At 70.9% G+C, this 16,557-nt stretch overlaps 3 protein-coding genes across 3 annotated transcripts; 2 read left to right on the top strand and 1 right to left on the bottom strand.

Moving 5' to 3' along the window:
* The first annotated feature begins 1,559 nt into the window (after window positions 1-1,559).
* INPP1 (inositol polyphosphate-1-phosphatase) lies at window positions 1,560-7,710 on the top strand. The gene is made up of 7 exons (XM_064401006.1): window positions 1,560-1,597; window positions 2,732-3,049; window positions 3,125-3,185; window positions 4,011-4,214; window positions 4,769-4,943; window positions 5,931-6,497; window positions 7,329-7,710. The coding sequence occupies exons 2-7, from the start codon at window positions 2,846-2,848 to the stop codon at window positions 7,708-7,710; spliced, it is 1,593 nt and encodes a 530-aa protein (XP_064257076.1). The 5' UTR covers window positions 1,560-1,597; window positions 2,732-2,845.
* CD63 (CD63 molecule) lies at window positions 7,257-11,658 on the top strand. The gene is given in 9 exon segments (XM_064401147.1): window positions 7,257-7,336; window positions 8,100-8,167; window positions 9,162-9,235; window positions 9,237-9,351; window positions 9,947-10,021; window positions 10,115-10,210; window positions 10,293-10,436; window positions 10,518-10,601; window positions 11,428-11,658. Coding segments are annotated over 8 exon segments (720 nt in total). The 5' UTR covers window positions 7,257-7,336; window positions 8,100-8,101; the 3' UTR covers window positions 11,494-11,658.
* A 575-nt stretch (window positions 11,659-12,233) lies between these two features.
* LOC135287909 (retinol dehydrogenase 5-like) lies at window positions 12,234-15,819 on the bottom strand. The gene is given in 5 exon segments (XM_064401151.1): window positions 12,234-12,872; window positions 14,569-14,732; window positions 15,414-15,517; window positions 15,519-15,665; window positions 15,813-15,819. Coding segments are annotated over 4 exon segments (588 nt in total). The 5' UTR covers window positions 15,615-15,665; window positions 15,813-15,819; the 3' UTR covers window positions 12,234-12,648.
* Between the last annotated feature and the right edge of the window lie 738 nt (window positions 15,820-16,557).

Here is a 16,557-nt window from a genome sequence, read left to right as displayed (position 1 = left end):
CGGGGTTTTATACCCCAAGAGAAGTGTGTCGTCAGCGGCCTTGATTGGCTGCGGGCGCACAAAAGAGGTTCTGGCAGGGGCTTGGCACCAGCCGCCGCCGGCCCCCCGAGCCCCGGGAACGGCCCCGCCGCCGCCCGGTGCGCTCGGGCACCCCCCGCCCGCCCCTCGGCTCGGGGGGGCGCGGGGGGCGGCGCGGCCCCGGCTCCCGGCAAGTGCGGCGGGATGGAAGCGCGTCCCGGCAAGTGCGCCCGCCCCCCGGGCTGCCCCCAGCCCCACGAGCCCCCCGGGCTGCCCCCAGCCCCCCGGGCTGCCCCCAGCCCCCCGAGCTGCCCCCGAGCTGCCCCCAGCCCCCCGGGCTGCCCCCAGTCCCCCGAGCTGCCCCCAGCCCCACGAGCTGCCCCCGAGCCCCCCGGGCTGCCCCCGAGCCCCCCGAGCTGCCCCTGAGCCCCCCGGGCTGTCCCGAGCCCCCCGGGCTGTCCCGAGCCCCCCGAGCTGTCCCCGAGCCCCCCGAGCTGTCCCCAGTCCCCCGAGCTGCCCCCAGCCCCACGAGCTGCCCCCGAGCCCCCCGGGCTGCCCCCGAGCCCCCCGAGCTGCCCCTGAGCCCCCCAGGCTGTCCCGAGCCCCCCGAGCTGTCCCCGAGCCCCCCGAGCTGTCCCCGAGCCCCCCGAGCTGCCCCTGAGCCCCCCAGGCTGTCCCGAGCCCCCCGAGCTGTCCCCGAGCCCCCCGAGCTGTCCCCGAGCCCCCCGAGATGCTCCCGAGCCCCCCGAGCCCCACAGCGAGCGGAGCCCTGGCCGGGGGTGCCCCGCCGGAGTTGGGGGGCTCGGGGGACCCCCGGGGGGGGGGCTGAAATTCGGGGAGGGGGCGAATCTGCCCGGTCTGGAGCGTCCCGGCACCGGGAGGTGCTGCAGGAGCGGCGCTCCCGGAGGAGCGGGGACCCCCCAGCGCGGCCCGGGGGGCACCGGGACCCCCGGGGGTGGCGGGGGTCGCGCTCCCAAGGCGCTCGGGGGGGGCACAGGGGGAGCCCACCCCGCAGCGCTCCCGGGAGGAGCCAGGGGAGCAACGGGGGGACCCCGGCCCCGAGGTCACCGTGGGGACCCCCCGGGTGACCGGGACCCCCCCCCCCCCCGTTTTTCCCGGTGCCATCAGAACCATGGAGAGGGGAAACCCACCGGGGGCGCACCGGGGGGCTCGGCAGGGCTGGCCCGGCCCTGGGGGGTCCCGGTGGGGTTTTTTATTGGGGGGTGGGCGGCCCCGTTTTTGGGGCAGCGCTCCCCCGCGCGGCGGGGCCGGAACTGCGGCGGGGGCGCTTTGGGGACCCGCGACACGCGACACGCGACATGGGACACGGGACGCGCGACACGGGACCCCCGGCGTGCCCCCGCCGCGGTGTCCCCCGTGTCACCGTCCCGGGGTGTCACACTCCGGGGGGTGTCACCTCCCGCGGTGTCGCCCCCCGCCCGGTGCGGCGGCGCCCCCCGGTGTCCCCGCGCGGTGTCCCCGGTGTCGCCGCGGGGCCGCGGCAGCGAGCGGGTTAAGCGCGGCCGTGACGCGGCCCCGTCCCCGCCCCCGGCTGCCCGCGGAGCTGTCAGCGGCCCCGGTAACGGCAGCGCGGCCCCGGGGGTCCCCGGGGTGTCCCCAGGGGTGTCCCCAGGGTGTCCCCGGGGTGGGGACCAGCACTGGGGGGGGGTCCCCGGCGCGGGGGTGGCGGGGGGGGGGGATTTTGGGGGCGTTCCGAGGCCGTTCCGGGGGGGGCCGCGTGGCCCCGCGCCTTCCGGGGACAGCGGGGACCCCCCCGGCCCGGCCCCGACAGGCCACCCCCCCGCGGGGACAGCTGGGGACAGCCGCGCGTCCCCCCGGCCACAGCGCCGTGTCCCCGTGGCCGCCTTTGTGTGCCCGCGTCCCCCTGTGCCCGCGTCCGCATCGCCACGTCCCCCGGGTCCCCGTGTCCCCGTGTCCCCACACCCCCGTGTCACCCTGTCCCGTGTCCCCTTGTGCCACATCGCCACGTCCCCCGTGTCCCCACACCCCCATGTTCTGCTGTCACCCCATCCCCACAGTTTGGTCCCCATGTCCTCACATCCGCACGTCAACGTCCCCACATCCCCTTGTCCCCACATCCCCATGTCCCCAAAATCCCAGTGTCCCCCTGTCCCCACATCCTCCTGTCCCAAAATTCCCTCATCCCCCTGTCCCCATCCCAACATCCTCCTATCGCCACGTCCCAATGTCCCCAAAACCCCAATGTCCATGTCCCAATGTCCCCCATCCCCCTGTCCCAAAATTCCCACATCCCCCTGTCCCCACACCCCTATGTCCCCCTGTCCCTGTCCCCACATCCCCCTGTCCCCATTCCAACGTCCCCCTGTCCCAATCCCAATGTCCCCCTGTCCCCATCCGATTGTCCCCGTCCCAACCCCTATGTCCCCCTGTCCCCACACCCCAATGTCCCTAAAATCCCAATGTCCCCCTGTCCCCACACCCCAAATCCCCCTGTCCCAGTCCCAATGTCCCTAAAATCCCAATGTCCATGTCCCCCTGTCCCTGTCCCCACATCCCCCTGTCCCCAAATTCCCACATCCCTCTGTCCCAATCCCAATGTCTCCGTGTCCCCATGTCCCCAAACCCCCCTGTCCCCACCCCAATGTCCCCCTATCCCCGTGTCCCCCGTCCCCATTTGGGGTCATTTCGGAGCCTTTCCGCTCCCGTCCCTGACCCGCGGCTGCCCCCGCAGGTGTCGCGGCTGTCGCGCTGTGGCGGTGTCGCTGTGTCGCGGCTGTCGCGGTGTCCCTCGGCCGTGTGGCGGTGTCTCTGCGTGGCCGTGCCGCTCTGTCGCGGTGCGGCGGGCATGGCGGGGCTGCTGCCGGCGCTGGTGGCGGTGTCGCAGAAGGCGGCCGAGGTGGCGCGGCGCTGCCGGGCCGAGGGCCCGCTGGCCCGGCTGCCGGTGGCCGAGAAGCCGGGCCCGGAGAGCGGCCCCCGCTTCGCCCGCGACTTCAAAACCCTGGCGGACGTGCTGATCCAGGAGCTCATCAAGCACGACCTGGGGACGCAGGTGGGGACAGCCCGGGGGTGGCCGGGGGGTGGCACCCGCCGGGCCCCCCCTGAGCCCCCCCCGGTGTCGCCGCAGTTCCCCGAGCTCCGGGGACACATCCACGGCGAGGAGAGCAGCGAGTTCAGGGACGCGCGGGGTGAGCGGGGACAGCGGGACACTGAGGGGACACTGAGGGGACAGTGGGGACACTGGGGACCCTGGGGACACTGGGGGGACACATCCACGGCGAGGAGAGCAGCCAGTTCAGGGACGCGCGGGGTGAGCGGGGACAGCGGGACACTGAGGGGACAGCGGGGACAGTGAGGGGACAGCGGGGACATTGGGGACACTGAGGAGAGAGAGGGAACACATCCACGGCGAGGAGAGCAGCGAGTTCAGGGATGCGCGGGGTGAGCGGGACACTGAGGGGACAGTGAGGGACATGGGGACACTGAGGGGACAGAGGGGATGTGGGGACAGTGAGGGGACAGCAGGGACAGTGGGATGGGAACATCTGTGGGGTGTGTGGGGACAGAGGGGACACACGTGGGGATGTGGGGCCAAGGCTGAGGAGGGAGGGAGCCCCCATGTCCCAATGTCCCAGTGTCACCCTGCCCATGTCCCATGTCCCATATCCCATGTCCCCATGTCCCATGTCCTATGTCCCAGTGTCACCCTGCCCATGTCCCCATGTCCCATATCCCATGTCCCATGTCCCAGTGTCACCCTGCCCCATGTCCCCATGTCCCCACATTCCCATGGCTGAGTCAGGGTCCCCACGGGGTCTGTGGGGCCGTGGCTGAGTCGGGGGTCCCTGGGTTGTGTCCCCGGCAGGTGGCACGGTGACAGTGCCACCCTGGGTGTCCCTGTGCCCTGTCCCTATGTGATGTTGTGTCCCCGGCAGGTGGCACGGTGACGGTGCGGGTCTGTGCCACCCTGGGTGTCCCTGTGCCACCCTGGGGGCTGATTTGTGTCCCGGCAGGTGGCACGGTGACGGTGCGGGTCTGTGACACCCCGGGGGACACGGTGGCCCTGCTGCTGGCCGTGCTGGGCCCCGAGCAGACGAGGGCGGCCGAGCTGCTGGCAGAGGCCGTGCACCAGGAGGTGACACTTGGGGACACGGAGCTGGATGGCATCGACCCCGGAGTGTCCCCAGGGGACGTGGGGATCTGGATAGACCCCATTGGTGAGGGGCCGTGGGGTGGGGACAGGGACGGGGATGGGGACAGGGGGGAGACAGGGATGGGATGGAGGGACAGGGATGGGACAGGGATGGAATGGGGACAGGGATGGGGACAGGGACGGGGATGGGATGGGGACAGGGACGGGGATGGGATGGGATGGGATGGAGGGACAGGGATGGGGATGGGGACGGGGACAGGGATGGAACAGGGATGGGACAGAGATGGGACAGAGATGGGACAGAGATGGGATGGGGACAGGGATGGTGACAGGGGTGGGACAGGGAGGGGACAGGGACAGGAATGGGGATGGGATGGGATGGGATGGGATGGGATGGGATGGGATGGGATGGGATGGGATGGGATGGGATGGGATGGAGGGACAGGGATGAGGACAGGGAATGTTGTGGGGTGGGATGGGGACAGGGACAGAATGGGCACAGGGATGGGGACAGGATGGGATGGAGGGGACAGAAACAGGGCCAGGGTGAGGGCCAGGGCTGGCACCCCCAGAGCCCCTGGCACCCCCAGAGCCCCTGGCTCCCCCTGGCTCCCCCAGACTCCACCAACGAGTTCATCGGGGGCCGCGAGGACGTGGCCGCCGTGGACGGCGTGGCGCCCGGGGGGCTGCGCTCGGCCCTGGTGCTCGTGGGCGCCTTCGAGCGCCGCAGCGGGCTCCCCGTGCTGGGGGTCATCAACGAGCCCTTCTTCCAGAGGGACCCCCAGACCGGCAGGTACAGCCAGAGCCCGGCACCCCGGGACCCCCGGGACCCCTGACCCTGCACCTTGGGGTCCCTGAGGGCCCTGACCTTGCACCCCGGGACCCCCGGGACCCCGACCCTCCACCCCCTGACACCCCTGAGACCCCTGACTCTGCACCCTGGGACCTCTGGGACCCCTGACCCTGCACCCCCTGACACCCCTGAGACCCCTGACCCTGCACTGGGGGTCCCTGTCACCCTGTCCCCCACACCTCAGGGTCACTGTCACCCTGCACCCGGGGGTCCTAATTCCCCCACCCCCCTCACCCTGGGGTCCTTGTCACCCCTGACCCCTCACCCTGGGGTGCCCATCACCCAGTTGCCCCCCATCCTGGGGTCCCAACTCCCCCATACCCCCATCCCGGGGTCCCCATTTCCTCCCCATCCCCGGCTCCCCATTTCCCCCCCCCCCCCATCCTGGGGTTGCTGTTCCCCCCACACCCCGAGTTCCCAATTCCCCCATTTCCCCCACCCAGGTGTCCCCATTCCCCTATCCCAGGGGTCTCATCCCCCCATTCCCCCATCCTGGTGTCCCCATTCCCCCATTTCCCCCCCACCCCGGTGTCCCCATTCCCCCATCCTGGTGTCCCCATTCCCCCATTTCCCCCCCACCCCGGTGTCCCCATTCCCCCATCCTGGGGGTCCCATTCCCCCATTTCCCCCACCCCAGGGTCCCCATTCCCCCATCCCGGGGGTCTCATCCCCCCATTCCCCCACCCCGATGTCCCCATTCCCCCATCCTGGGGGTCCCAATTCCCTCATTCCCCCCCACCCCCGGGTCCCCATTTGCCCCCATCCCAGGGTCCCCATTCCCCCATCCCGGGGGTCTCAGCCCCCCATTTCCCCCACACAGGGTCCCCATTCCCCCCCATCCCGGGGGTCTCAGCCCCCCCATTCCCCCACCCCGCTGTCCCCGCCCCCCCACTGCCCCCCCCTCACGCCCCCTCCCCTCTCCCGCAGGTGGCAGGGTCGCTACCACTGGGGGGTGGCTCACGGCGACACGCGGCTGTGCTCGCTGTCCCCTCCCGCGCCGCGGCCGCGTCCCCGCGTGGTGCTGAGCCGGGCCGAGGCCGCGGCCGTGCGGGGGGCGCTGGCCTCGCTGGGCGGGGGTCCCCCGCTCTTCGCGGCCGGCGCCGGCTACAAGCTGCTGTGCGTGGCGCTGGGGCTGGCGGACGCCTTCGTGCTGTCGCAGGCCACCACCTTCGCCTGGGACTCGTGTGCCCCGCACGCCATCCTGCGGGCCCTGGGCGGCGGCGTGGTGGCCTTGGAGGGGGCGCTGCGGGCGCGGCGGGACGGGGACCCCGGGGACCCCCCCGAGCTGCTCTACAACCGGCCGGAACCGGGCCGGGCCGGGCCCCAGCGCTGGGCCAACCGCGGGGGGCTCGTGGCCTTCGTGCACCCCCCGCACCTGCGGGCCGTGCTGGCCGCGCTGGACGGGCTGGGGGACAGCAGGGACACGGGGGACAGCGGGGACACCGGGGACAGCGGGGACACCGGGGACACGGGGGACAGCGGGGACACCGGGGACACGGGGGACAGCGGGGACACCGGGGACACCGGGGACACCGGGGACACGGGGGACAGCGGGGACAGCGGGGACACCGGGGACAGCGGGGATAGGGGGGACAGCGGGGACACGGGGGACAGGGGGGACAGCGGGGACAGCGGGGACACGGGGGACAGCGGGGATAGGGGGAACACGGGGGACACCGGGGACAGCGGGGACAGGGGTGACAGGGGTGAGACGCCGGGTTTGTGACACTGACTGGGGACAACGGGGTGGGGGGCGGGGGGCTGGCACCCCAGGGGTGGGGTATGGGGGGCTGGGACCCCGGGGGGGCCTGGGGGCAATGGGGCGGGGGTCGGGGGCGTGGGACCCCGGGGGGTGGGATCCAGGGTGTTTGGGACCCCCAGGGTGAGGGGTTGGGGGTCCCGAGGGCCTTGGGGTGCAGGACCAGGGTGACCGGGACCAAGGACAGGGGGACAGTAGGGACAGCAGGGACCACGGGTGAGGGGTCAGCGGGGGACAGGGACCCCAAGTGCGGGGTCAGGGGTCACGGAGACCCCCGGGTGTGGGTTTGGGGGTCACAGGGACCCCGGTGCGGGTCGGGGGGCTCTGGGACCGCGGTGCGGGGCGCGGTGGCGGCTCAGAGTCCCGGGTCCCCCGCGGTGTCCCCAAGTGTCCCAATAAAGTGTCCCCAATAAAGTGTCCCCAATGAAGGGTCCCCAGTGAAGGGTCCCCGCAGCCCCGGTGTGCGGCGGGCCGGGGGCGGTGCCGGTGCCGGGGCGGGCCCGGGGCGGGCCCGGGGCTCTCCTGGCTCGTCCCCGTCCGTCACATGATCCCGGAGCGCTCGGGAGGGGCGGCGGTGAGCGGCACCGGGAGCGGCCCCGGGACCACCGGGACCACCGGGAACGGGACCGGGACCTCCGGGAATGGGGGGGGGAGCGGGGGGGGACGGGACCGGGACCGGGACGGGACCACTGGGAACGGGGGGGGAACGGGACCGGGACCACCGGGAATGGGGGAAAGTGGTACCGAGACCCCCGGGACCGGGAGGGGGAGCGGGGCAGGGGGAGAGCAGCCCCGGGAACTCCGGGACCGGGACCTGGGAGGGAGCGGCACCCGCAGCACCGGGACCGGGGCGGGGGGGTGAGGGAGCGGTACCGGGACGTCCGGGAGCACCGGGCCGGGGAGGGAGCGGTACCGGGAGTACCGGAATGGGTGGAGCGGTACCGGTAGCACCGGGAGCGGTACCGGGAGCGGCACCGGGAGCGGTACCCGGAGTACCGGAATGGGTGGAGCGGTACCGGGAGCGGTACCGGGAGCGGTACCGGGAGCGGCACCGGGAGCGGTACCCGGAGTACCGGAATGGGTGGAGCGGTACCGGTAGCACCGGGAGCGGTACCGGGAGCACCGGGCCGGGTGGGGCGGTACCGGGAGGGGCACCGGGAGCTCCGGAATGGGTGGAGCGGTACCGGGAGCTCCGGGAGCGGCACCGGGAGCTCCGGGCCGGGCGGAGCGGTGCCGGTGCCGGTACCGGTAGCGGGGCCGGCGGTTCGTGGGTCGCGGGGAGCGGTACCGGCCGCGGGCCCGGTGCCGGTGCCGGGGCTGAGCCGCCGCTCCCGCAGCCATGGCGATCGAGGGCGGCATGAAGTGTGTGAAGTTCTTGGTTTTCTTCTTCAACTTCATCTTCTGGGTGAGTCCGGCCGGGGGCACCGGGGGGCACCGGGGGGGTCCCGGCACCGGCAGAACCGGGCGGATCCCCCCGGTTTGGGGTCTCCGGTGCTGGGGGAGGGGAGGGGGGGGTTGTTGTCACTCTGGGTGAAGCCACATCCTGTCCCCAGCGGGTCCGGGGGGGGGGGGGACGGGGGGAACCCCAAAGTGAGGGGGGGGTGGGAGAACCGGGGGGGAGCGGGGGGACCCCCGGGACGGGCGGGACGCGGCTTTGGGGAAGTCGGGGTGAGGAAAGAGCGGCGAGAGGCAACGGCCGGAACGGGGGGGGACACGGGGGGGGACACCGGGAGGGGACATGGGGGGACACGGGGGGGGGACACGGGGCCCCTTCCCGCCCCCCCACGCGGGGCCGGAGCTGTCGCCACCCTGGCGGGGCTGAGTCACCCCTCGAGTGCCGCGGGGGGGGGACACGGTGACACCGCGGGTGCCACCCCCCCCCCGCGGGCACACCGGGCACGGGGAGGGGTCTCCTGGTGTAGGCGGACCCCACGGGGGGGGGGGGGTCCCGGTGGGATGAACCCCCCCGGACCCCGCGGGACCCCCGAGCGGGGCGGGTGCCCCCCCGCGCGCTCCCGCGTGGCCGGAAGGGCCGGACTTCCTGAACTTCCCGCTGGCCCCCCCGTGTCCCCCCCGTGTCCCCTCTCCGGGGGGGCTCCGCTGTGTCCCCCCACCCTGTGTCCCCCCCGTGTCCCCCCCCTCTGTTCTGCCCCAGATCAGAGCGCGGCGCCGCGGGGGGATTTGGGGAGGGGGCTCGGCAGGAGCTGGGGAGGGGTCCCGGCTGTCCCCGACGCTCCGTGTCCCCCCCGTGTCCCCCCGTGTCCCCTGTCCGGGGGGGGCTCTGCTGTGTCCCCCCGTCCCCCCCCTCTGTTCTGCCCCAGAGCGGAGCGCGGCGCCGCGGGGGGATTTGGGGAGGGGTCCCGGCCGTCCGTGACGCTCGGTGCCCCCCGTGCCCCCAGGTGTGCGGCGTGGCCCTGGTCGCCATCGGCTCGTACGCGCTGCTGGCGCTGGGCAGGGCCCCGCTGGCGGCGGGGGGGGGGCGCGGGCTGGGCCCCCGCCGCCCTGCTGGCCCTGGGGGTCGTCATCTTCTTCACCGCCTTCTTCGGCTGCTGCGGCGCCTGGAGGGAGAGCTACTGCATGGTCACCACGGTGAGGGGGGGGCTGCCCGCGGGACCCCCGGGGCGACCCCGGGACAACCCTGGGACGCCCCCCGGGACACTCTGGGACACCCCCAGGACACCCCCGGGACACCCCCGGGACAACCCCGAGACCCCCCGGGACACTCTGGGACACCCCCAGGACATCCTGGGACACGCCTGAGACCCCCCGGGACACCCCCGACCCCCCGGACACCCCCAGACCACCCAGAACACCCCAGACCCCCCAGGACACCCCCAGGACCCCACCCCAGGACACCCCGGACACCCCCAGGACACCCCTGAGACCCTCCAAGACACCCCCGGACAGCCCCCCGGGACACCCCCGGACCCTCCAGAACACCCCAGACCCCCCGGACACCCCCTGACACCCCACCCCCAGACCCCCTAAATCCCCACTGGAACCCCCCAAACCCCCCCACACTCCCCCTGTTCCCCCCCAAACCTCTGCTCTGACCCCCACCCTGCCCCTGAACCTCCGCTGTAACCCCCTCTCCAGCCCCCCCAGATCCTCCCTGACCCCCCCAGACCCCCCCAAACCCCTCTGTGACCCCCCCCAGCCCCCCTGACCCCCCGTGCCCCCCCAGTTCGCCGTCCTGCTCAGCCTCATCTTCCTGGTGGAGATCGCCGCCGCCATCGCCGGCTACGTCTTCAAGGACAAGGTGGGGGTCCCTGCCCGCATCCCGGGGGTCCCCGGCCCCCCAGCCCCCCCGGGGGGGTCCCTGCCGCCCCCCGTGACCCCCCTGCCCCCCCAGGTGCACGGGCTGGTGGAGGAGGGGCTGCGGGAGGCCGTGAGGAGCTACGGCGAGGAGCCGGCGCTGAGCGCGGCCCTGGACGCCTTCCAGCACGAGGTGAGCCTGGGGGCACCCCCGAACTGGGGAGGGGGCTGCTCCTGCACCCCTCCCCGCCCCCGCTGACCCCCTTTCCGGGCAGTTCTCGTGCTGTGGGGTGGATAACTACACGGACTGGGCCAGCGTGGAGCCCTTCAGGGCCAACGACTCCGTGCCCAGCTCCTGCTGCCGCCAGCCCGGCCCCGGCTGCAACGTCCGGCCCAGCCCGGCCACCGTCTTCAGCAGGGTGAGACCCCTCCCCAACTGCTCAGCCTGCCCCTCCGGGGGGCTCCCCGAGCCCCCTGACCCCCCGTGCCCCCCCTCCCAGGGCTGCCTGCCGAGCCTCGAGGCCTGGCTCAGGAGGAACGTGCTGGTGCTGGCGGCCGTGGCGCTGGGCATCGCCTTCATCGAGGTGAGACCCCCCCCAAAAGGGGGCTGGGACCACCCAGAATGGGGATAGGACCCCCCCCCAAATGTGGGCTGAGACTCTCCTGAATGGGGGCTGAGAGCCCCCCAGAATAGGGGCTGAGATCCCCCCTGAAAGGGCTGGAACTCCCCCCAAAATGGGGGCTGGGACCCCCCCAGAATGGGGGCTGAGACCCCTCCTCAGTTTGGGGCTGAGACCCCACTGGAATTTGGGGCTGACTGACCCCCCCCTCAGTGTCCCTGTCCCCCATTGTCCCCATCCCTGTCCCCCCAGTGTCCCATCCCTGTCCCCACTGTCCCTGTCCCTGTCCCCATTGTCCTGTCCCTGTCCCCCGTCCCTGTCCCCAGTGTCCCCATCCCTGTCCCCACTGTCCCTGTCCCCTGTCCCTGTCCCCATTGTCCTGTCCCTGTCCCCCGTCCCTGTCCCCAGTGTCCCCATCCCTGTCCCCACTGTCCCTGTCCCCTGTCCCTGTCCCCATTGTCCTGTCCCTGTCCCCCGTCCCTGTCCCCAGTGTCCCCATCCCTGTCCCCACTGTCCCTGTCCCCTGTCCCTGTCCCCATTGTCACCGTCCCTGTCCCCCCAGTGTCCCATCCCTGTCCCCACTGTCCCTGTCCCTGTCCCCAATGTCACCCTCCCTGTCCCCCCACTGTCCCTGTCCCTGTCCCTGTCCCCTGTCCCTGTCCCCACTGTCACCGTCCCTGTACCCCCAGTGTCCCTGTCCCCAGTGTCACCCTCCCTGTCCCCCCAGTGTCCCATCCCTGTCCCTGTCCCCACTGTCCCTGTCCCCACTGTCACCGTCCTGTCCCCCCAGGTCCTGGGCGTTCTCTTCTCCTGCTGCCTCATGCGGGGGATCCGCAGCGGCTACGAGGTCATGTAGCCCCCGCCCCAAATTCCTGCCCCCCGGGGGTCCTGGGGGGTCCCAGCAGCGCCACCCCCCCCCCCGGGGGTCCTGGGGGGTCCCAGCAGCGCCACCCCCACCCCCCGGGGGTCCTGGGGGGCTCTGGGGCCCCCCCGGGTTTGCAATAAAGGAAAAGCTTCTGGAGAGCCGAGAGTGACTGGGGGGGTCTGGGGGGACCCTTTGGGGGGTCCCTTTGGGGGTCTGGGGTCCCTTTGAGGGGTTTGAGGTCCCTTTGAGGGTTGGGGGTGTCTTTGGGCTGGGGGTCCCTCATGGGGGGGGACAAGGACCCTCGTGGGGGTTGGGGGTCCCTCATGGGGTTGGGGTCTCTTATGGGGTTGGGGGGCTCTACCCTGGAGTTTTGGGGTCCCCCCTGTGCCCCATTGACCCCATGGGGCTGGGGACTGGTTCTGGGGGCTCCGTGTGCCACCTCCATGTCCCCAAATCCTCACGTGCCACCTCAGTGTCCCCACATCCCCCCCGAGGTGAGCAAAAACAGAGACAGGCGAGTTCAGGGCGTTTATTGCCCACCCTTGGGAGGTTTAATTTGGGCCTGGCGGTTCATTTGGGTCGGGGGTCTCTCAACGGCTGCCCTGGGCAGGATGAGGGCCAGGGCCAGGTCCGTGATGCCCCAAATGCCGCCTCAATGTCCCCAAATCCCCTGAACTGAGTGAAAACAAGGACAGACGAGTTCAGGGCGTTTATTCCCCGCTCCAGGGGTGTTTAATTTGGGTCTGGGGGATTTAATCTTGGGGGTCTCTCAGCGGCCGGCCTGGGCTGGCTGGGGCAGGATGAGGGCCAGGGCCAGGTCCATGGGGCTGTGTATGCCACCTCAGTGTCCCCAAATCCCCTGAGCTGAATGAAAACAACGACAGACGAGTTCAGGGTGTTTATTCGCAACCCTTGGGGTGTTTAAATTTGGGTCTGGGGGTTCATTTGGGTCGGGGGTCTCTCAGTGGCCGGCCTGGGCCGGCCGGGGCAGGATGAGGGCCAGGGCCAGGTCTGTGTGTGCCACCTCAGTGCCCCCAAATCCCCTGAACTGAGCGAAAACAAGGATGGGTGAGTTCAGGACATTTATTACACCACCGCAGGGAGGTTTGATTTGGGTCTGGGGGTTTCATTTGGCTCGGGGGTCTCTCAGCGGGCGCTCTGGGCCGGCCGGGGCAGGATGAGGGCCAGGGCCAGGTCCACGAGCGCCGAGGGCAGGTAGGAGGCCGGCAGCCAGAGCAGCTTGGCGTCCCAGCCCGCGCTGTAGCGGCTGCGCGGGTGGCGCGCCCGCAGCGCGTGCTCCATGCAGCTCGTCACCTTGGCCAGGTCCCGGTCACACAGCAGCGACAGCAGCAGCCGCTGCACGCGCAGGTCTGGGGACACGGCACGGGGCACACGTCAGGGGGGACAGGGGACAGGGACAGGGGGACACGGGGACAGGGGGGACACAGGAGAGACATGGGGGGACAGGTCAGGGGGGGACAGGGGACAGGGGACAGGGGGACACGGGACAGGGGGGGGACACAGGAGAGACATGGGGGACAGGTCAGGGGGGGACAGGGGACAGGGACATGGGGGGACATGGGGACATGGGGACAGGGTCAGGGGGACACGGGGACGGGGGGGACACAGGAGAGACATGGGGGACAGGTCAGGGGGACACGGGGGGGACAGGGACATGGGGGGACATGGGGACAGGGTCAGGGGGACACAGGGGACAGGGGGGGCACGGGGACAGGGGGGGACACGGGGAGGACATGGTGGGGAACAGGTCAGGGGGACACGGGGGGGGACCAGGGACACGGGACAGGGTCAGGGGACACAGGGGACAGGGGGACGGGGGGGACACGGGGACAGGGTCAGGGGGACACGGGGACAGGGGGGGACACAGGGGACAAGGGGGACAGGGTCAGGGGGACACAGGGGACACGGGGACAGGGTCAGGGGGGACACAGGGGGACAGGGGGGGACAGGGTCGGGGGGACACGGGGACACGGTACAGGGTCAGGGGGGGACATGGAGGGGACAGATCGGGGGGGACACGGGGGACAGGGTCAGGGGGACACAGAGGGACATGGGGGGGACAGGGTCAGGGGGGGACATGGGGGGGGACACAGGGGACAGGGGGGACAACGGGGGGGACAGGTCAGGGGGGACATGGGGGGGACAGGGGGTACAGGGTCAGGGGGACACAGGGGACACGGGCATGGGTCAGGGGGGACAGGTCAGGGGGGACATGGGAGACAGGTCGGGGGGGACATGGTGGGGAGAGGGGAGAGGAAACTGAGGCAAGGAAAGGGGTCAGGGGGGAACTGGGACATTCGGGGGTGGGGAAAGGGAAACTGAGGCGGAAAAGGGAAACTGAGGCAGGGATGAAATTGGGAAATTTGGGGGCTGGGGGAGGGGTGGGGAAGAGTCAGGAGGAGGGAAACTGAGGCAGGGGTGAGATGGTGAATTTGGGGTTTGGGGGAGGCGGGAAAGGGGAAACTGAGGCAGGGAAAGGGTCGGGGAGGAATTGGGACATTCGGGGGCTGGGGGAGGTGGGGAAGAGTCAGGAAAAGGGAAACTGAGGCAGGGCGAGACACTGAATTTGAGGGATGCAGGAAAGGGAAACTGAGGCAGGGTGAGACACTGAATTTGAGGGATGCAGGGAAAGGGAAACTGAGGCAGGGTGAGACACTGAATTTGAGGGATGCAGGAAAAGGGAAACTGAGGCAGGGTGAGACACTGAATTTGAGGGATGCAGGAAAAGGGAAACTGAGGCAGGGTGAGACTGAATTTGAGGGATGCAGGAAAAGGGAAACTGAGGCAGGGTGAGACACTGAATTTGAGGGATGCAGGGAAAGGGAAACTGAGGCAGGGTGAGACACTGAATTTGAGGGATGCAGGAAAAGGGAAACTGAGGCAGGGTGAGACACTGAATTTGAGGGATGCAGGGAAAGGGAAACTGAGGCAGGGTGAGACACTGAGCTCGGGGGGATGCAGGAAAGGGAAACTGAGGCAGGGTGCCGCTGAGCTGTGGCGCTCAGGGTGCGGGGGTCCCGGCCCGTGCCCCCCAGCCCCGCTCACACTGGGGCAGGAAGTGCTCCCCGTAGCTGCTGCGCGTGGCCGGCTCCAGGCGCTCCCAGCGCTGCCGCAGCGACGCCTCCAGCGCGTCCAGGTCCGTCACGTTGGTCTTGAAGAACCCCGGCTCCACGATGCTCACCTTGACCCCAAAGTGCCGCATGTCCCGCCTGGGGAGGGGGCACGGGGGTCAGGGGGTGGCAGAGGGTGGGCACAGGAGTCAGGGCACAACCAGGGTGGGTCAGGCCATGCCCAGGAGGGCTCAGCCCGTGCCCAGGGTGGCTCAGGCTGTGCCCAGCAGGGCTCAGGTCATGCTCAGGGTGGCTCAGCCCCTGCCCAGAGCTCAGCCCATGCTCAGGGTGGCTGAGGCCGTGCCCAGGGTGGCTCAGGTCATACCCAGGAGGGCTCAGCCCATGCCCAGGGTGGCTCAGGTCATACCCAGGAGGGCTCAGCCCATGCCCAGGGTGGCTCAGGTCATGCCCAGGGCTCAGCTCAGCCCGTGCCCAGGGTCAGGCCGTGCCCAGAGCTCAGCTCAGCCCATGCCCAGAGCTCAGCCTGTGCCCAGAGCTGAGCCCCGTGCCTAGGGTGGCTCAGGCCATGCCCAGGGTGGCTCAGCCTGTGTCCATGGCTCAGCTCAGCCCGTGCCCAGAGTGGATCAGAGCATGCCCAGGGCCCAGCTCAGCCCCTGCCCAGAGCTCAGCCCGTGCCCAGGATGGCTCAGCCCCTGCCCAGAGCTCAGCCCGTGCCCATGGCTCAGCTCAGCCCATGCCCAGAAGGGCTCAGCCCGTGCCCAGGGTGGCTCAGGCCATGCCCATGGCTCAGCTCGGGCCGTGCCCGGGCCCAGCGCCCACCTGAGGCTGTCGGAGAAGGCCTCGATGCAGTACTTGGAGATGCAGTAGCCGCCGCCGTTGGCGGAGATGCGGCCCAGCACGCTGGAGGTGTTGACCACGCGGCCCCCGCGCGCGCTTCAGCAGCGGCAGCAGCCGCAGCGTCACCTCGATGGCGCCCAGGGCGTTGACGGCCATGACGCGCCGGAAGTCCTCGATGTCCATCCACTCCGTGGGGCCGATGGGGTTGGCAATGCCCGCGTTGTTCACCAGCCCCAAACAGCCCCTGGGGGGACACGGAGAGTGGGGGACCCCAGACTGGCACCCCCAGTGTCCCCTGGGACTCCCAGAGTGTCCCCTGGCACCCCCAGTGTCCCCACATGGGTCAGTGGGGTTGGCAATGCCCGCGTTGTTCACCAGCCCAAACAGCCCTGGGGGGACACAGAGAGTGGGGGGCACCCTCAAACTGGCACAGCCAGCCCCCTAGTGTGACCCCTGGCACCCCCAGAGTGTCCCCTGGGACCCCCAGTGTCCCCACATGGGTCAGTGGGGTTGGTCACACTGTGTTTGTTCACCAGCCCAAACAGCCCTGGGGGGACACGGAGAGTGGGGGACCCCAAAATGGCACCCCCAGAGTGTCCCCTGGCACCCCCAAAGTGTCCCCATGTGCCCCCCATCCCCTTCTCATGTCCTTGTGCCCCCCCGTCCCCCACAGCCCCTCCTTGGGGACTCCTCATCTCCCCGTCCCCTGCTTTAGCCCTTGTCCCTCCGTGTCCCCCCTGCCTACAGCCCCTCCCCAATCCCCCCATCCCCTCTCCCCAATCCTCCAGCCCCTTTCCCCAATCCCCATCCCCTTTCCCCGCAATCCCCCAGCCCCTTTCCCCTTTTCCCCAATCCCCAGCCCCTTCTCCCCAATCCCCCACCCCCTTTCCCCTTTCCCCAACCCCCCATCCCCTTTCCCCAATCCCCATCCCCTTTCCCCAATCCCCCATCCCTTTCCCCTTTTCCCCAATCCCCCACTCCCTTTCCCCAATCCCCCATCCCCTTTCCCCAATCCCCCACCCCCTTTCCCCTTTTCCCCAATCCCCCATTCCCCAATCCCCCCTCCCCAATCCCCCATCCCCTTTTCCCCAATCCCCCATCCCTTTCCCCCCTCCCCAATCCCCCT

This window comes from Passer domesticus, chromosome 31 (genome assembly GCF_036417665.1).
Source record: "Passer domesticus isolate bPasDom1 chromosome 31, bPasDom1.hap1, whole genome shotgun sequence".
In the NCBI taxonomy this organism is placed as follows: domain Eukaryota; kingdom Metazoa; phylum Chordata; class Aves; order Passeriformes; family Passeridae; genus Passer; species Passer domesticus.
This window is presented reverse-complemented; position numbering and strand designations above follow the sequence as displayed.

Excerpts from the sequence above, each read along its gene's own strand:
- INPP1 (XM_064401006.1), top strand. The coding sequence starts at position 2,846 with ATGGCGGGGCTGCTGCCGGCGCTGGTGGCGGTGTCGCAGAAGGCGGCC. Across the intron at positions 4,215-4,768 it reads GATCTGGATAGACCCCATTG|ACTCCACCAACGAGTTCATC; the intron begins GTGAGGGGCCGT and ends TGGCTCCCCCAG. Across the intron at positions 4,944-5,930 it reads AGGGACCCCCAGACCGGCAG|GTGGCAGGGTCGCTACCACT; the intron begins GTACAGCCAGAG and ends CCTCTCCCGCAG.